The 20,842-nt window shown below is 43.7% G+C and overlaps 1 protein-coding gene across 1 annotated transcript in view; it reads right to left on the bottom strand.

The window, feature by feature from the left end:
• POLA1 (DNA polymerase alpha 1, catalytic subunit) overlaps positions 1–20,842 on the bottom strand; it is a 492,305-nt gene that overhangs the window by 305,015 nt on the left and 166,448 nt on the right. Inside the window, exons 27-28 of the mRNA XM_060234091.1 lie at positions 19,968–20,000; positions 19,283–19,375 (exon numbers count right to left, since the gene is read on the bottom strand). Coding sequence (XP_060090074.1) covers positions 19,283–19,375; positions 19,968–20,000 — 126 coding nt within the window. The remainder of the gene's footprint in view (positions 1–19,282; positions 19,376–19,967; positions 20,001–20,842) is intronic.

Genomic DNA, 20,842 nt, shown 5'->3' with positions numbered 1-20,842 from the left:
CGTCCATTGGTTGATGGGATGCTGAAACAGCAGCCAGATAAACCTGGATTGAAGGGTGGCTAAAACCTCTGTCCACCAGTGATAACAGGAATCCAAATACAACTGTCAAGTGAGAACGTGTCACAGAACCAGACCTCAGATTCAACGGGAGCTCACAGGAGCACAGCTCCTGAACCTTTCTAAGAGTTCCACCTCCTCCTTCCCACCTAGTCCATTGAACAGTAGGTGCAGCTGCATAACAATCCCTGGATGAGCTCCACCACCTATTTTTTTTACAAAACGACCCCTGCACAGAACTATTTACAGACTCCAAGAAGTGGAGAAATTGCTTCCTCTTGTAGTCATACAACTGTCATGTGGAAGGTTTTCTTCTATTAAGAAGGACATGGTGAATTCTGGCAGACAGTTCTGTCAGGGGAGTTTCCACACTATCAGTTTCATGAGTGGCACGCTGTGGTGCAGGACTTACCCTCTGTGGGCAAGGAGCAGATCCAGTTCCCGGGGCAGGGAGGGAATGATGGAAGATCCCCTTGGAGAGGGACAGTAGAAAGGGAAACCAGTATTGCCTTGGACTAGAATGCCCATTCGAGCCTCTCTCATCAGCTTGTTTACTACCCTGATTATAAAGGGTAGTGGGGGGAAGAGAAAAAGATGCTGATGGAGCCAGGTGTAAAGGAGCCCATCCCCCAGTGATGAGGTCTGTTCTCCCTCTTGAGCAGAAACCTGGACATCTCTCATTGCGTCTGGTGGCAAAGACATCGATGGCTGAGTGACCCCACTGCTGGAGCAGGGGGTAGAGGTACTTCCAGTTCAGCTCCTATTTGTGAAGCGAAGCACTCCATCTGCTGAGGAAATCTGCAGTGACATTTTGAAGTCCTGGAAGGTGAGGGGCTACTGGAATGATGTTCTGAGAAAGACAGAGAGTCAGGGGTAAAAGGCAAAGCCTTTTGGAAACAGAGCCCCCCTGTTTATTTAGATAGTGTAGGGCAGTTGTGTTGTTCGTCGAGATGGCCACCACGATTCCTCAGTAGGTGCTGGAAGGATTAGAGAGCATACCAAATAGCCAGAAGTTCCAGATAATTGATGTGTTGTGAAGTTAGATGTGACTCCCAAGGGGGCCCTATGAATAGGCCATTGAGATGTGCTCCCCATCCCCAGATAGACACATTGGTCAAGATGGTTGAGGAGGGGGATGGTGGATGGAAAGGTGCACCTGCCGTCAGATTTGTAGTGTCTTCCCACCATGATAGGGAGTTCAGGGCAAATACTGGGAGTTGGAAACGGAGTGACTGATGATGAATCAAAGGCAAAATAAGCTTTGACAAACCAAAGTTGTATGGGTCTCATTCAGAGGCAGGCTAGGACTATGACAGATGTGACTGATTCCATGAGTCCCAGAAGGCATTGGATTTGGAGGGCAGATGCCTCTCCCTGCGTCCACATGATCTTGATCAAAGAGGTGATGGTTTCTGCTCCGATGAATTGGACCCATGTTGAAGACATTCGATTTGATTTCTGAAGGTTGACCTGAAGACTGAGATCCTCAAGGAGATTGTGATGTCAAGGTGATGTCAGAGGTCTCATTCTGAGTGCTACATAGGGGGAAATTGTTATTCCCTGGAGACAAAGATGCACTGTTGTAACACCATGGTTTTGGTAAATATGCGTGGGTTGATGGAAATGCCGAACGGGAGAGCTTTGTATTGAAAATGGAGTTGCATATAGCAAAGCAGAGAAATGGGCAGACAGAGAGGAGGAAATACACATCCTTGAAATCCAGCGTAGCCATCTTTGCTCCCTTCCAAAGGAGCAGAAGGATGTTTTGTAGCAACGTCATTCTGAACTTTTTGTAGATAATGAATTTGTTTAGAGCTCTGAGGCCTATGATGAGGCAAATGCCCATGTTCTTTTTGGGGGATGGTAAAATAGCAGAAATAGAACCCAGAAGGATGTGGTGGGTACTATGGCCTATTTGGTAATCAGGTTGTTGACTTCTTCTAGGGGCATCTGAGGAGGAATGACTATGAGGCCTGATGGCGGAGGAATCTGAATAAATTCTATTTTGTAGCCCTCTGTGATGATGGAGAGAAACCACTGGTCTGATGTTCTGCATTTCCAAGCTGGTAAGTAGGGACAGAAGCGAGTAGATGCAGAGGGGTGTGGTGGGGGTTGCATCAGAGGACTTGGGAAGTCAAAGACTCTGGGTATCTTGATAGATTTCAACTTGTTTGTTTGAGAAACCAATGGTGAAAATTTGAATTTTGATCTATAGGAGGATCTACGCAGGTCCTGGTGTGATCTGGTGGTCCAGGAGTGGTCTGGAGAAGTTTTGGTTAAGGACCTATAGGACCATGGTTTTTCCATGTTTTCTGTTTGGACAACCTGGTGGAGCTGGAGTCTCCTAAACTGTGTGAGGTTTTGATGCTCTTGTCTAAGTCCTGTAGGACGGTGTCTGTGGTAGAACTAAAGAGTCCTTCCCCTTTAAATGGTAGGTCTTCAACAAATGATCTACTATCTTGGGGTAGAACGGTGGCTCTGAGCCAAAAGTGATGTCTCAGGGTAATGGCAGACATCAAGGTTTTAGAGAACATGTCTAGAGAATGCTTGGCTGCATTAACCTGATGTTTCACAAGCAGCATGCCTTCCTTTTGGATCCTGTGAGCATCCTGGCATTTATCCTGACAATGAGGCTAGAATGTCTGACAGTTGTTCCCACAGAGTGCATTGGTAGCAGCTCGTGCTGGCAGCATAGTTCGTGGTTTTGATGGCCAGAGCTCCAGCTGAATAAATCTTTCTCCCGGGAGAGTCCAGTTCCTTTCCTTTTTTGTTGGGGGGAGAGGAATGGGTATGTTTGCCTATGGAGGAAGAGGTAACGAGCACAGAGCTGGGTTTAGGGTGAGCAAAAAGGAAGCCAGCTTTTGCTTCTTGTATCTTGTACATGTAGCCATGTGGATACCGGGGTGGATACTGGTTTCTGCCAGGAGCTTTTTAGCAGCCTGTAGTAGGACCAAGGTCATTGGTAAAGCTACTGGTGTCAATACATCTCTTCGAACTATGTTGAAGACAGTATTCTTTTCAAGAGATTGAGGCTGTACCATTGATATAGCTAAGGGGTGAGCCATACAATTGACAAAGTTGCCATAAGCCTGGAGGTTTTCCAATTGTGAAACTGGGGAATCCTCTGTTACATTCTTGGAGGGGGGGGGGTGCTCAGCGTCGGAGTTCATCAGTTTGGAACAACTGTCATCTCCAGTCTCCATCTGAGTGTGGTGGTGATGCTTCCGAATCAAAGTGGTCTGAGGGAGGTGTTGGTGCTGATGGAGTTTTTGGTTTAGGCAGAGGAGGCCAATGTATTCAGGGTGCCGACTGCTTCGGAGGTTGGTCAATCCGTGACTGTTTCAGTCTTGGAGGTTTCGGTGTCAAGTTTGGACCTCGATTGCAAGAATGATAGGAGACAACAGAGTGGGCGTCCCAGTCAGGTGGGAGTTGAGCGAACCATGGAAAAGTCAAGGGCATGGAGTATGCCACGTAGATGTACTGCCACTGGCATTGTTCCCAAGGAGTTGACAGCGGTGGTAGAGGAGGTGGTGGATGATCGATGGGTCCCATCAGAGCAGGAGGTGGTTTAGGAGCCAAAGCAGTGAACAAGTCAGAAGGTTTCTCTGGTTGGTATGCAGCCTGCATCTGGTGGTCAATAGTACTGCCTTTGGTGCCGGAAAAGAAGGAGTGAGATATAAGCAGAGTCAGGTCAATTTCTGAGTCCAAAAGTCGGGATAGTTGAGTTAATGGGATAGTGGATTCAATTGAATTGGTGGGTCGAGTAGTTCAATAGGAGGAATCAGAGATGGCTCCAGAGTAAAGTAGGAGAAGAAGGTTTTTCAGGTCAGCGACGAGGTCTTTTGGATTTCTGTAAGTCCCAGGTGTGCCACTTTTCCTTGTCTTTCTTGTGTTCTTTATGTTCCCTGCATTTCTTAGCAGGAGTGGAGGTGTCTGAATCTGATGCCAGGGCAAGGTGTTGCAGCTCTGACCCGTTGGAATCGGACTGAGCAGGGATTGCCTGAGTGGAGGTAGACGTGGAAGGGGTTGATGTTGATGTGTGCCTGGAGTCATCCTGAGAGGAGGCCATTTTGTGCGCTGAGAACATGGACTCTAGGAGGGTTGTACGGAGTCAAGCTGCCTGGTTCCTTCAAGTTTGTTTAGAAAATTTGGTGCAATGCTGGCAGGTTTCTGGATGACGAGATTCCCTAAGGCAGAGGAGGCAAAAGTAGTGTCTGTCTAGTGTGAGAATTATACTGCCATACTTAGTGCACCATTTGAAGTACCCCCAAAGTCCTTCCATGCAGTGGTGTCAGGAGAAGTGTGGGGGGGGGGGCAGGGAGGAGAGGTCCACCAGGGAGGGAAGAATAAAGTCACTAACTCACAGAATTTCTTCCCCCAGGTTCCTGGAAGGTAAAAGAACAATGTTTGGAGAGAAGAAAATGACAACTGAGTCGAAGAAACTAAGCAAGAAAGGTAAGTACTGCTAAAGTTGAAGGAAAAGATCCTATCTGCATGGCAGTCAGAAAGGAACTGGAAGGATCCTTGTGCCCCTTCATATGAGCATTTACAGTGTAGACCCTGTGTATGACACTGGGAAAGGTGCAAAAATCCTCTATATTTAGGCTTTAAAGTTAGCAATCGGGATCACAGCAGGCGCACTATATCCCAAAGGTGTGAAGCATAGAGACCATGGAAGGAGATATTACTGGATCATGAGGCATCTCCAGTTGCACCAAAGAGACCCCCGGCATAACAATCCAACAAATCTCTCTCTCTCTCGCCCTGTAGCAAGGCAAAAAGTTCATACCCTTGAATAAAATGTTGTTGGTCTTAAAGGTGCTTTCTTTGTATCTCTCCCAAGCAATTGATCCAGGGAACAGGGGCAAAGAAAACTCTCCCTCTTTCCTTCCCACCCCAGGGTGTGAGGAGGGGGAGAAGTCTCAGCCAACAGAAGGAAGAGGGGCTTGGTTTAGTAGCTCAGCAGAGTGATTGAGAGACTCTGGCAACTCAGGCTCTTTCAATCACATAGCAGAGCTACAGAGCCAAACTCCTCCAGCATTTAGCATTACTAGGTGAGCTCTTCCCATCAACTCCCACAGGGGAGACCTAAATCCACACTCTGTGGCTGATCTCTCCCATTTCATAACACTAACATGAACTTCATCTATGGAGGCAGGACCCAAAAGTAGTCACGCATTGACAAGTCAGCAGTGGTCTGAATTCCAAACCTGCTCCCTTGTTCCCCTTGCTTGTGGCCAGGAGCCATCCTGGCAACAACACCTCCCACACTCAACCCTAGCAGCATCGCTGTCGTGCAGCAGTGGAAAAAGACATGGCCTCCCAGCACCTTGGCCCCTTACAAACCAGAGAATTAGTGCATGAAAAGTGCTCTGGAAGAAATGCCAGGAAAAGGGGCTCAAGTTTTCAGATCCACTCTAGGCTGTGAGCTAACTCCTCTGTGGCCTCCAAGGACAGGGAGCATTATTGGCAAGGCTGCTGAAGCCTCCCTTTCCAAAGTAAAGCAGATTGCTGCACAAAAGAGTAACCCTCTTTCCAAAGTGATGGTTGAAGTCCATGGCTGCATTTGTCCCCCTTGCCAAGGAACTGGAAGTTATCAATATTGGTGGGAGCAATTTTCCACATTTTGGCACTGCAGGCTTCTACCAATACGGTTATCTCTAATTTGCAAGGTTCCACTTGCACAACAGGAGCTTCACTCCACACCCTGCCTCACTCATTTCCATGATGATCTGAGTGGGGATGTGCTGGTATGAAGGACAGGAATGGGCCAGCAGAACCTGGGGTGGTCTCCTTGGACCTTGAACCCCAAGGGCCTCCCATGAGTTACTTGGGAGGCACTGGAGCACTCTCACATTGTGGGAAAAACCCACAGTGGGACCATGATGTGGCTCCCAAACTGCCATGGCCAGAGCAGATTAGTGGTCACGGGGAAAGCAATCAGCATTGCACTTACCTATGTAACTCCTATTCACCAGTTTCCTGTGCAGGCACACATTGGGACTGCACTTGTGCAGGCCAGCTACTGGAGGCTCTTTTCCAGTTATTTCTAGAGTTTACAAAAATACTCCAGGGGAGTCCCTCCCCTTTGGAGCATCTCAGCAACTATTTCTCACTAAAACAATCACATGCTCCATAAGAAGAGGCTCCCCATGTCCCTCAGTTCTCCTGATCTGCAGTGAGCTTAAGAATCACTACAACCAGTAGAGCTCACAGCAGGGAACCAGGGAGAGAATATGTACCTGCACAAAAAACACTTTGATGAACAGCAGTTACAGTTAAGTGCAACAGTGTTTTCTTCTTCAGTCTTCTGTGCAGTGCCACGTTGGGTGACTTAGGAGCTACTAACCTTGGAGGTGGGGTGAGCTATACTGAAACAACAACTGTATAATTGCTCTACCAACTGATTATTCTTTCCATGCACTCTTTATAGAGTAATGCTTGATGAAAGTATCAGAGGATGACTATGTAGCTGCTCTGCAGATGTCTGTCATAACAACACCTTGTCAATATGCAGCCAAAGTTTCCTGGGTTTATATATCCCAAAATTTTCGAAATCTCTTGCTGAATCATTTGCCAAAATTGTTTCACCTTTTCACAAGTCTACCACACATGGTAGAAAGATCCTCCTTATTTTTTGCATTTCCAACATTTATCCGACACCTGATTGTTCATTTTTGCCAATTTCTTAGGTGTCATGTACCACCTATATAGCACTTTAAAGCAATTTTCTTTAATGTTATGTAGATATTTTCATAGAGTTCTCCCATAAGTATTCCCATGACTTCATCTGTATTTATTTATATTTCTTGCCCATTTTATCATTTGTGATTTAACTACTTCATCTTCCGTAGACCATTTCAATAATAGTTTATATGTCTTTGAAATCAGCTTTTCACTTTCCCCAGACAGCACTCTCTCCAGTTGTTTGATCTTGTCTTATTTCATAATTCTTAATGTCGTGTTCAAGCAAACTTTATTTATTGCATTTGAAAGCAATTGTATTTATATTGTATGTCTTCGGCCGACTTTAGTTCCACCTTTCCTCCTTAAATTTTTAACAATTGTTTATATGATAACCACTCTTCTTCTCGAATATCTGAATACAATTTTATTACTTCTGTTGGCACAATCCAAAGCGGTTTCCTCTCAACCCCATATCTTTTATAATTCAACCAAGTATTTAACAAATTACCTCTGTTATAGCGATGTGAGAAGAAGCTGTCCATCTTTTTTTCCCCATAGTACATATAAGCATGCCATCCAAAAACATTTCCATGACCTTCTAGTGCTAATAGTTTTCTGTTTAATAATGTCATCCATTCCTTAATCCATACCAGGCATACTGCATCATGATATAGCTTTAAATTAGGCAGTTGAAATCCGCCCCTTTCTTTCGCATCTGTCAGAATCTTCATTTTAATTCTTGTTTTTTTCCCGGCCCATAAATTCTGAAAGAGGGGGTTAGATAAAAATATGGAGCAGAGGTCCATCAGTGGCTATTAGCCACAGTGTGTATATGTGTATATATATGTGTGTGTGTGTGTGTGTGTGTATATATATATATATATAGAGAGAGAGAGAGAGAGAGAGAGAGAGAGAATTTATATCCCGCCCTCCACTCCGAAGAGTCTCAGAGCGGCTCACAATCTCCTTTACCTTCCTCCCCCACAAAAGACACCCTGTGAGGTGGGTGGGGCTGAAGACGGCTCTCACAACAGCTGCCCTTTCAAGGACAACCTCTGCTAGAGCTATGGCTGACCCAAGGCCATGCTAGCAGGTGCAAGTGGAGGAGTGGGGAATCAAACCCAGTTCTCCCAGATAAGAGTCCACACATTTAACCACTATACCAAACCGGTGTAATTTTTTTTGGCCACTGTGTGACAGAGTGTTGGACTGGATGGGCCATTGGCCTGATCTAACATGGCTTCTCTTATGTTCTTAAAGTTTCCTTTGCCATTTGTTAAATTGTTGTCTTTCACTATTGGAATTGATTGAAGCAGGAACATAATTCTCGGTAAGACAATTCTCTTAATTGCAGAAATTCTGACCAACATAGCCAAATTCGATTTATTCCATTTTATCAAATCTTCATCAATCCTAAGCCAAAGTTTCTCATAGTTGTTTTTATATCGATCAATATTTTGTTGTTATTTCCACCCCCAAGTATTTTACTTTGGAGGTAACTTCACACTCTGTTGTTCTCTGTAGGTTCTTCCTGTTTGCTCTTTAACATATTTTTGCATAAAATTTTCATTTTTTCTTTGTTTATGTAAAAGTCTTGCCAATTCTCCATATTCTTGTATCTTACGAAGCAATAATGGTATTACATGAGTGGGATTTTCATTTATAAACATTACATCATCTGCAAATGTCTGTATTTATAAGTAAAGCCTTTCAGTCCTTCTATCTCTTTATCTTCTTGAATTTGCATTAGCAAAACCTCTAAACTCATTATAAATATTGGTGGAGATAGAGGGCAACCTTGTCTACTTCCTTTACTTATCATTTTTCCCGTTAAATTCGCATTAATACAGAGCCTTCCTGATTGTTCAAAATATATCGCCTTTATTCTTATAAAAACTTCTCCCAGTCTCAGTTTCTCCATCACTGCAAACATAAAGTCCCAATGCATATTATCAAATGCTTTCTCTGCATCTGCAAAGAATAATGCTACTTCTTTTTCAGGATGTTTCTCATAGTATTCGATAATGTCTATAACTGTTCTCATGTTATCTCTAATTTGTCTCTTGGGAAGAAATCCTGCTTGTTCTTCTTTAATAAAACTGTTCAAATGCTGTTTAAGGCTTTTTGCTAAAATTCTTGCATATATTTTATAGTCATTGTTAAGTAATGAAATTGGTCTATAATTTTTCACATTTGTAGCATCTCGGTCTTATTTTGATATCAACGAAATTACTGCTTCTTTCCATGTGTTAGGAATTTCCCCATCTGTTCTTATAATGTTCATCAGTTTCTGAAGTTTTGATAATAGCGTCTCCGCAAGAACTTTATAAAATTTTGCTGTAAACCCATCTGGACACGGTGCTTTTCCTAATTTTATTGAATTAATCACCTCAATTTCTCCTCTCTCAATTGGTTTATTCAGCATCTTCTCCATATTTTCTGTTAAGGAATTCCCCTTGATTTTCTGTAGATACGCATCAATTTTCTTTCTATCCATGCTTTGACTTTTGAATTGCTTGGCATAGTATTTATAAAATTCCCTTTTAATTCCTTCATGATCAACAATGTCTTTTCCTCCCAACACAATTTTGTTAATTACTTTTTTCTCTCTTCTTTTTTTCATTTGCCAAGCAAGATATTTCCCAGGTTTATTCGCTCCTTCAAAAGATTTCTGTTGGAGTCTTTTTAAATTCCATTCCACTTCTTTATTCAACAAGCGTCTCAGTTGGCTTTGTAATATTGTAATCTCTCTTATAATTTTCTTTTTCCCAGGTCGCTTTTTAAGCGCTCTTTTTTCCCAAATTCTTTCTGAATGTTCATCATTTGCTTATTTTTGGCTCTTTTATCTTTATTATTCAATGTAATTAAAATGCCCCTCATTACCACTTTATAGGTATTCCACACGATTTGAAATTGAGTATCCTCATTTTCATTTATTTGGAAGAAGCATTTAGTTTCCTTTTCCAGAGGCACCACTATCTCCTGTTTCTGTAGCAAATCCTCATTTATCCGCCATCTTGGAGTCTTTTTCCCTGACTTTGCAGACTACACTATTGGATTGTGGTCTGTCCTTATTTTAGGAAGTATCTCTATTTTTTCGTTAACAGTCCAAGATCTTTTGTAGTCCATATCATATCAATTCTCGAAAAAGAATTATGCCTTGCCGAAAATTAAGTATAGCCACGTTCTTTGGGGTTTAATTTTCTCCAAATGTCTTCTAAACTCTCTTGTTTTACCAGTTCAAAAAAAGACTTCAGTAGTTTCCTTTCATTATTTTTTTCCCCTGATCTGTCCACAGTATTTTTAACTGTTCCATTAAAATCTCCCATTATCATAATTAGTTCATACACCACATGGTCTAATTGTTGCATAATATCTTTGAAAAAAGAGTCTTTTGCCCCATTTGGGGCATAGATTACCAACAACAAAGTTCTTTTATAATTCAACGTCACTTCCACTGCAATATATCTGCCGTTATCTCTTTAAAAATTAATTTTGAGTCTAAATCTTGTTTGATATAAAAAACTACATCCTTTTTTTTCTTCTTGGCCAATGAACAAAATTCCATACCAAGTTGCTTGTTCCATAAAAATTTGTAATCCGTTTGTTTGATATGTACTTCTTGCAGGCAAATTATGTTGCATTTTTGTTTCCCAATCCAGTGAAAAATTGCCCTTCTTTTTTGTGGCGAATTAAGTCCATTTATATTCCAAGATATTAATGTGTAATCCATAGTGATTTTTATTCTTGATCTGTTCCCCCAAAGTCCTCATGCTCCCCCAAAAACTTTGTCATTTCCTCAGTATTTGTGATGTAATCTCCATCCTTTGAACTCGAAGTTTAAACCCTCTGGGAGTTTCCATCTGTATCTCATTTCTTTTTCTCTCAGCTTTTCTGTCAATTTTTTATAGTCTCCTGTCACTGATAACTTTCCTTGGCAATTCTGTCATGATTCTTACTCTTCTGCCATCCACCTCCAATGTGCTTTTAAATCGTTTACTACGAATTCTTCCCACCATATCCCTTGTCATAAACCTCACCACCATGTCTCTTGGTAGCTTATTTCTTCTGGCATACTTCTAATTTACCCTGTAAATATAGTCATAGAAGTGACCAGTTTCATCTGGGTCTTCTTCTAAAAATTCAGCAATAATTTTTATTATATATGTCCTTAGATCAGTCTCAGTAGATTCAGGCACTCTTCTTAACCAAATCTGATTTTCCATTAATCTGCAGTCTTGTAGTAATGCTTTCTCCTGCATTTTTTGAATAGTGGAATCCACTGTGTCCATTTTTTTGTCTTGGTCTTTCACCTTTTCTTCCACCTCCTGAACTTTCTTTAATGCTGCTTGAGAATACTTTCTGAGAGCTTCAAAATCTTTTTTAATTTTTTTTAATTTCTTCTGCAGTGGACTCAAAATCTTTTTTTAGTTCTGTTTTTGCTTCCTTTATTACCTTTATCAGTCTTGATTCCATAGCCGCCATTGCATCTTGACATTTGGCCATTTTTTCTTCTTCAAGTGACCCAGCCCTCGTTCTGATCTGCTTTGTTACTGGTTTTTGCCCAGACATCTCTTCTTGCCCATTACTTGAATAGGCTTAAATAGGCTCCAAAGTTGACCTCTCGAATTTAAATTTCAAGTACACAGTCTTGTAGATTAGAACATGCCCTTTTATATGAGCCCAAAATCGCTGTTCTCTGATGCCTGAGTCCAGATAAAGTCACTTTTTTTTTTTCAAAATGGCGTCCACGGCTTTTCTGTCCTTTTAAAAAGTTTTTTCTTTTTTCTTCAAAACTGCACCAAAATTAAATCTGAACATATAATCCAATAGATTTCATCTTTTTATGACAATATCAGCCGGCTCCACTATTTTTTGATGTCCCGTTTTCTTTTAATTAATTTTTAAAATTTTGACCTTCTTATAATGGCCGCTGGTACCTCTCTATGATTTGAGTTCTTAGAGAGGGCCGGGAGGCCTGTTATCTTCCCTTCTCTTAATGGCTCCTTCCTTACTTTCTTGCCACGAAGTCTCATTTTCAATGGTAAAAAAGTCTTGTGTTATTTCAATAACGACATTTCCTGCATTGTGTTCATCAAGTCAGCAGTTCTCTCGGAGGGGGTTGTCTGTTCCCAACCACAGGTATTCCACACAACATTTGCATTTCCTCTTTTAGTCTTAATCCTCCAATATCTCCAATTCCAATTTTTATCCCTCCTTTATCTTCCTTAAATTATGATGGTATATTTGGATCCAGACCTTTGTTTTTATTTTAGATTAGTCTTTTATAAGTCCCGGAGTGATAGATAAAGATTTTTTACCTTTAATGGCGATATCCCTCTGCACACTGCTCTTTTCGAAAAATAGACGTTAGTCCCAAAGAAGCTTTGAATCTTGGTGAATTTAAGTCAACTTAATGACCTCAGAAATCGTCTGTAGATGATTGAATGCAGTCCTTCTCAGGGAACTCTTCAAAGCCAAAAAGGAACCGCACTGGAGTCCCTTGTCAGCCAAAGTAAATCCCCTCAGAACTTGATATGCATATCTTGGCCCTCTCCCTGCCTGGAAGAGGTAGGCAACAGGTGTTAAGATCACCTTCTCTGCCCAGAACAGAGGTTCTGGTCTGCTCCTCAGATGAGAAGCAGCTCAATCCTCCATGACCAAAACCCGGAAGTCCGAGCCATAGTAAAATCTAGACACACACCAATGAAGGTAGTCTACTTACAAGGCTCAAGTCCGGACTACTTATGATTGAGTAGTAACCTTTCATATAATAGTGCTGTGATAAGCCAATAATCCAATAAGGGTATATGGAGCACACAATCACTGCTCCGCATTTAGTAAAGACTCAAGGTTTAATGGTTAGCCCAATGTTGAAACAGTATAGTGACAGGCCACCCCTTGTATTTAAAATGCACAAACTTGTGGTGGACTGGATGAATGGTCACATGTAAATAAGCGTTCTTTAAGTCCCAAACACTAAACCAACAGTTTAATTTTTTAAAGTGTAGAACCAGCTAGAAAGGCAACATTTTAATCTTCAGAGCATCAAGAAACAAGTTGAGGCCCTGAGATCTAAAATAGGGAAGCTGACATGAAGGTCATTTGCAGAAACATTCCATGATGAATTGAGAATATAGTTGAGAAAGCCAGTGAATTATAATGCACAGTGAATTATAGTACTTGATTTTCGGTACTACGTATCTATTGCATTATATTATCTGAGAAGACAGTCCCTGGAAGAAGGGCTATTTGACCCGAAACGATTTTGGACTGACTCTCCAGTTGTTGAACTTTCATTAATTACAAATTAATTTTGGACATTGGTCACAGAATGAACAGTGGGAGCAGTGTGCATTGTGGATGGCTATTTTACTGTATGATCTCCTGATTACTATACATCATGTATATTACTGATATTACTATTGTTTGGATTTGCCAGTAAATATTTGTTGTTGTTCACATTGTTAATTCTTTGTATTTTTGCATTCACGTGGACAGGGTGATTATCCTTACAGTTGTTCCTCCGTGGTCCCGGTAGTTGGTGATGGTACTAATTACTGCCTGGACTGCAGTAAAATCTGTAACCCTGGTTAAGACAACACTCAGCTATCAGAGGTGATGTCCCTCCATCTGTCACTGAAAACAGACGATCTATGAAACTAAAAGTAGACTGGTCCCTGGGGCATGCTAGACAAAATGAGCCCTTTTGGCCTTGCTGTGTCTTTAGGTGTTGCTGGTGCTAGTGACCTACAGACATTAGGCGTTTCTGTTACTAGTGACCTGGTCTATGCCCAGATTTGTATCTGTCCTGGGGCTGCAGCCCAGAGAAAGATCTCTGCACAGGATACTTTGTCTAATTATGCTGTTGCTGCATCTGTCTGATGTATGAGCACTGTAACTGTATATCTAGACCTATTTGAAGTGGAGAGTGCAGAAGCGATGCCAAAAGAGCAGACTCTTTTTTGGTTCTGGCCCCTGCCTGGTGGAACGCTCTGCCTGAGAACATCCATGCCCTATGGGAGCTGCTAACTTATCGTAGGGCTTGTATGGCAGAGATGTTCCACCAGGCATTTGGTTTGAGGACAGCAACCGTTTGGCACTCTCATATCCCCCCACCTTCCTCCTTATTCTTCTATATCCCTACCACCCAGGGGCTGGTGGGTATATAAAATTTTGCCTGCCATCTAGATGATGTACTAGGGTTGCCAAGTCCAATTCAAAAAATATGTGGGGACTTTGGGGGTGGAGCCAGGAGACATTGGAGGTGGAGCCAGGAACAAGGGTACAACAAACATAATTGAACTTCAAGGGAGTTCTGGCCATCACATTTAAAGGAACCGCACATCTTTTAAATCCCTTCCCTCCATAGGAAATAATGAAGGATAGGAGCACCTTCCCCTCAGCCTCGCCTGGCCTCAGCGCCGCCGCCACCACCACTCACCACAAGCCCCCCAGCCCTGGGCCGCTGCTGCTCCTGGCACATGCCTCACTCCGCTCCTTCGCTCACTCACTCATCGACGACGGGGGGTCGGGGAGGGACAGCACGGCACGGGAGGCAGGGAAGGCGGAGGTTCTCTCATGTCCAAGCAGGCAGCGCCAGCCCCTGCGGGAGGGAGGGAGGGAGGGAGGGAGGGAGGGAGGGAGGAGAGAAAAGCGGGAGGGCGAGGAGGAGGAAAGCAACGTCACCCCAGAGTCGGAAACGACGGGTGCTTGCACAGGGGACCTTTCCTTTTTCCTTGCCATTACCATTTAAACACAGGCGCAATAAAGAACTGCAACCAGTAACAAAGCTCCAAGTCTACCGAATAGCCAGCACAGAGACAATCACCCTTGACGTTTGGAGTTGGCTACAGGGCGCAAAACTAAACCAGGATAACCCCCAGACCAGACTGTTAAGAAAGACAGGGTTTTTTCCCCCATGGGGCATTTACATTTCTTATTACAGCAATAAAAGCTTGCATTCTGTGAAAACGAACACTTTGCATTCCCTCTCCTGCTCCACCACCATCCTCGCTCGGGGAGGAGAGAAAAATAACAAGCAGACTAGATCAAAGGCTGTTACTTTGGAAGCAAGGGAGATTTGTTGCCTGGTGCAGTGGTGCCACTTAATAAATACTTCTAAAAATGTGATCACAGTAGCTGAAACGGAGGAGGGCCAGTGGGGGGAATTGCAAGGCTCTCCTAACAGTTGGTTGTTGGCTAGTTAAGGCAACAAAAATGAGAGAGAGAACATGCATACAAATAGGAGTCTGTTCTTTCTCTCTCCCACCCACACTCTACCTCTTCCTGGGCCATTCTCTGGAGTTGTCGTTGCCAGGGTTAGACCTGGACAAGCTGCCTCTGCCCAGCTCCTCTCACCTTCTCCTCCCTACCAGGCAGAGTTAAGAGGCAGCTTTCCACGCAGGTTGGCGGCCAAGGCATTGGCATGCCCCCTACCCCCGCACACAGAGCGTGGACCCGGATCAGTTCCCCCAGCTAAGGTGCTGGGTGGCAAAGGGCTTCTTCCCCTGAAAACAAAGCAAAGCAAAGCGTGGGTACTGTTGAACCCACCCCCGCCGTTTGCAAAGTTATTAGCTCGCTTGTTCCCCTCGCCTGGCCAGGGAGCAGGCAGGCAGATCCCAGCCGGTGGCGCCAAAGGGCTCGAGCCCAACCTCTTCCCCCCACCACCACGGCAAAGCAAAACGCGGGCATTGGGACCCCACCCCCGCTGCTGGCCCGCTCGTTTACTCGCTGATTGCTGATTGCCCTCACAGAACCTAACTGGGAAACTCAATGGGGAAGAGTGGCACTAAAATTGGCGCCATTTCCCACCCTCCACCCCCCGCTTCCGGATTTTTGGAGAGCGAGGGGGGAGGCTGCAAATTCAGGGGTCCCCCTGGGCGGGGGGGTGTTGGGAAGCCTATGATGTACTGATTTACCATTAATGCTGATTATTGACTCCATCTCACCAAATGAGGCCATTAGACTCTATGCAGAACAAATTAGGCAGATGGCAAGATCCCTTGGACACTGAAGTGACCTCTTCCATCCCTAAGTCCTGTGACAAGATACTGGGGAGACTCTATTCAGATTTGCCTGGTGTCCACTCCACCATGACTGAGAGAGGAGTGAAAAACTGCTGCAGTAAGTTGGAAACCAAGTCTTGGCTCTTGCCTTTTTAGGCCAAGATTCAGAAGCGTAACATTTGGATTAATAGGCCGGTGACCAAGACCAACACTTTAGTTCCATAAGGCAGCTATGTAGCTACTGGGCTTTCTGAGCAAGTTAATGCCTTTTCCTATAAGCTAGCCTTCAATTGGGTGACTTGATCCATGAGGGCCTTTGGGGTGAACTGAAGACAGATCTGTTGAGTCCTTCTCCAAGGTACAAGAAGCTGAGTGAATGCCCATCTGATCTCGTCATTTTTGTACTGTGATTGGTACACTTTTTTAAAGAGTTCCCTCTATAACATTAGGAAGCGCAAAGGGCTTGGATAGGAGAAACAGAAAAAGTCTCTATGAGGAAAAGCTGGAGATCATGTCATCTTGATGAAGCAGTGAAGAAAGCACTGAGGGAGAGGGACAGTCCCTTTGTTGGACTGTATGTGACTGTCTGAGTAGGAAAGGGTTGCTGAAATGCTCTGAAGGGGTGGGGCGCCTTTGAGGACGAGGAGACCACCACCAAGTTGGCTTTGGGGTGGGAGAACAAAAACTCAGCACCAGCTTCCTTAACACAATACATATGGTCCAGTCTTCGTGTAGAGGTTGGTGTAGATGCCGGCTTTGCCTAGGGCTCCTTCACCTCCTGCAAGATAACTTTGGTCACTGGAAGGGCCACAGCCGTCAATGTGTCTCTCTGCATTATATCGAAGACGGTGTCGTCGATGACTGGCTGCGGTTGAACCACTGTGAGGGAGAGAGAGTGTGTCATCCGCTTCACCAGGTCCCCATAAGACTTCAGTTCTTCCGATGGAGATATGGGAAGGTCCTCAGCAATATGCGACACTGGATAAGGTTCCGCTGCCCTGTCCGGATCATCGGTACCGACCTCAGAGTCCAATGACAAGGAATCTCTTCTCACCGAGTGCTCAGAAAGTATCGGGGTCGAAGCACGTTCGGGTGACCGGAGCGATATCAACTGGCGAGCCAGCACTTCCTCCGACAGCTCTCTGCATCTCTTGGGAGGGATCGATGCCGATGCACGATGCGTGGAGTGATGTGAAACCCTCGAGAAGTGCAAGGCTTCCGACCACTGATCCCATTCTGGAAAGTCACGTAGAGGGTACCACTGATATGGCGGTGGGTATGGAAACCCATAGGAACAAGGCCACTGACATTGATCCCACAATGGAGGTGGCGGGAAACGTTGAACCACAGCAGTCGGCTCAAGCTCTCTCCGTCCCCTAGTCGGCTGAAGTGGTGCCAAGGGTTCATTCGGCGCCAAAGCCTCAACGTCCGATACCGAACCACTGTCGCTCCGACGATGCGACCCCAATCTAGACAAATGGGTGCGTTGGGTCAGGTCTATCTCCTGCTCAGATCCCGACAGATGGATCAGCTGCGAGCCTCTGCTTCTTGACACTGAAGGACTCCATGGACGTGGAGATGCCAGGATTTTCCGGGGTGGAGCAGCTTGAGTCGACATCGACTCCAACAAAGCATCCCGAGAAGGAGTGCGGGAAAGTCTGTCCTTCTTCCGCTTCTCCTTTGTTTTAGACTTCTTTGGGAGGGACGATTGGGTCCCTGAATCATCCCAACGTTTCTTGGCCAGAATCACCACTAACCCTTCAGAGGGTCGTTTTGTGGGTTGGCCTCGTTCGGTCTGCATGCTAGTCTGCACCGGTGACGATGGATCGACCGATGTAACCGTCAGGCCCTGGGTAGCTTCTCCCATCGATACCAACGGGCCCGTTGCCATTTTCGGTGGACAAAGAGCCAATTCTACAAGCGCCACCAATAGACTTGCCGCCCGGTTTTTGTGGGTTTGCTTCGAGAAACTCGAGCAATGCGGGCACGAATCAACTCAGTGTCCCTCGCCCAGACACAATAAGCAGAGGGAGTGACCGTCAGGGGGTGCAATCTTGCTACCGTAGCTGAGGCAACGTTTTAAAAAACCCCAACTCCTTTCCATAGGCACCGGAACCCTCACAGAACAGTTCTGAGGGAATGGGGGGGGGGGGGGAAATAAAGCCCCAAAGGGCAAAGTCCAACACCAAGTCTTCTTTTTTTTTTAAACAACAACTAACTACAACACTCAACTACTAACTAGGAAAAACAACAAATGGGCAATAACAGGGAAAAAATCCAACAAATTACCAGGCACCGATAGGAGCAGTCAAAAGGAAATCCTATCAACGCGGAAGTCAAAAAGGAACTGGCGGGATCCTCGCGCTGGCTCCCGTGAGCATGCGTACTGGGACGCCTGTGCATGCCCACTGGTGCCAAGCACAAAAAATCCCGGGTTTTTTAGGTACCGATTCGGGGGATCGGCGCAGGCGCTATATCCCATGAGTGTGAAGCACACAGACCCCGAAGAAGATGCCTCTATCTACCTGTCTCTAGATGAATATTTACCTTGTCATCTTTTAGAGCACATTGTTCAATAGGGGTGCATTTCTCAGCTGTAAAGGGCAAAATTTTAATTCAAGAATTAAAGAGAACACTTGTCTTGTCTTTCTTAAGTGTTAGCTAGACGTCCTGTGATATATACAGTACAAGATCCTGAATGTTGTCACATTACAAGTCTACAACTAAACAATATTATTGCTTGGAAAAAGTCTGTATTAAGATATCTTTGCAAGAAGAAATTAATAGAGACCATATTCGGAAACCAAAGTTATGAAAAATAGGCTGAAATGCATTTAGAAATAGAGGTGTAGAGGAAGACTGCTAGACATGAACAGAAGATAGACACCGGGCAATAGTTTGAAAGCTGCTACTGCAAAATAATTTTAGAGACAGTAATATAATTAAATATTCAATAGCAAGATAGCCACCAAGAATCTTGAAAGTGCTAGCAAGGTCAGTATTTTGTACTTAAAGGCAGTGGACATCCAAATCCATTTCATGTTTCTCTGCTGATAATGCTGGTCTACGACACACAAACTGAGTATCATTGTCAAGGCGAAACTACTCTGAGTGTTGTATGTTGTTTTAATAATATGATTTTAATTAAGAAGAAGAAGACAGCAGATTTATACCCTGCCCTTCTCTCTGAATCAGAAACTCAGAGCAGCTTACAATCTCCCATATCTTCTCCCCCCACAACAGACACCCTTTGAGGTGAGTGGGACTGAGAGGGCTCTCACAGCAGCTGCCCTTTCAATGACAACTCCTGCGATAGCTATGGCTAACCCAAGGCCATTCCTTAACTAAATTTTATTGATATTGTGTAACCTGTAGCCCACCATGAGCTCACTTGTGGGGAGGGTGGGATAAAAATTGAAGTACATTAAAAAAATAAAATTTAAAATAAAATTTAAAAACAATTTATTGGTAATATAAATTTAACATACTATATAGAAACATACTATACAAGAACTTTAAAATGACTGTACCTTATTCCCCAATTTAAAGACTTCTTCCAGGTTGCTAATGTTTGTGTTTATCATAATGGAGTCAGTATCACCATAAATTACTTCCAGATTCATCTAGTTAAAAAACAAAATCATGTATAAATTAGAGCTACAAGACAAGCCTACCTTTCCTAAAGTCTATGATCAATTCTTTTCCAAACTCAACTCCAATTTGTTTCTGACACGGGTCACAAATAAAAAAGTTTGAGTAACAAAATCTGACTGTTCCGTAAAAAAGTTAAGAGGATATATTTGATAAAAAGCACAGATAGTAAATAGTGATTTTCCTGGTAATGAAAGAGAGGAAAAAGGAAAAAAGATCCTCTAACAAATGTAACCAGTAATCAAGTAGAATAAGAGAATGATATACTGTGGAACTACTGTGAATATTTTATCTCAAGTCTTCAAGGTAATACAGTAAAGGATGCTGAAAAAAATTCAGTCCTGTTGCTAGTCTATACATAGTTGCTAGTCTATGACTAAACTCTAACACTGTTACTAATTTGCCTAAAACACTCAAGAATAGGCTTCAAGCCAGGATTAGGTCATATCCAGTTTACCAAAGGGGAGAAGCTATAGACCAGAAAGGATTACATTAGTAAACTAGGCATTCTGAGAAGTGACTTGGATTACAATTTCCTAGAATTTAAAAAAAAATCAGTATTACCTTCTGTACCATCTCCTTAGTATGCATCAAAATCTGGGGGAAAATAAGGTTATAATTATTTCAGATTATAAATTACTATAAACAAACATACTTAATCAGATAACAAGCTTTGGATTCCCAGTCTTCCAACTACCAAATAGATCAGACCAGACTACTCATGTCCTGCTCAAATGATTACAGTTAGACCAGAAAAAATGAACACTCAAAAGCCACAAAATCAGCAAATACCCAAGAAGGTTGGCTCTGCCGTGCCACTTTATTTAAAGTATTTTTCAGGAACGTATTTTTCCTTACACAATGACACACTCTATACATAACACTGAAAGCAAAGTAAGCCCTATACATATAAGACTTTTAATGTCTTACAAAGAGATGTCGAGATCAGTGGCCCCCAACCTTTGTGGCCCCAGGGACAGGCCCGTCCACCGCAGCCCCAGGGCTGGCAGGGTGAGGGCAACCAATTTGCCCCCCTCCACAGCGCCTCCTCTTCCTCCCCATTTGCACCTCCCCCGCAGCCTCTCCGCCCCCCCTGCAGCCTCTCCGTCCCCCATTCTCACTATTTTAAGGCCAGGGAAGAGGCTGTGAAGCACCTCCCAGGCCAACACCCCCTGGCCAATCAGGTGATGGGAGGGGAAAACGCGGCAGCAGTGGGAAGCAACCTGCTGAAAATGTGGAGCTCCCAGCACCACTCTTTCGCCGCTGCTGCTGCATTTTCCCCACCAATCATGGGTGCAGACTCTTTAGTTAAAACACAACTCATAGTAACTACTAGGTACAGGTAAGCAAAATAAAGAACAGGAAAGGTTGCTGGCTAGTTAACTTACAATCTGTGAACATCTCATCCAGCCACAGAGAAAGCTTTTATTGTGTATTCC

The sequence above is a fragment of the Heteronotia binoei genome, chromosome 3, assembly GCF_032191835.1.
Source record: "Heteronotia binoei isolate CCM8104 ecotype False Entrance Well chromosome 3, APGP_CSIRO_Hbin_v1, whole genome shotgun sequence".
Lineage (NCBI taxonomy): Eukaryota > Metazoa > Chordata > Lepidosauria > Squamata > Gekkonidae > Heteronotia > Heteronotia binoei.
Note: the sequence above shows the minus strand (reverse complement) of the source record. Positions and strands in the feature narration are given on the sequence as shown.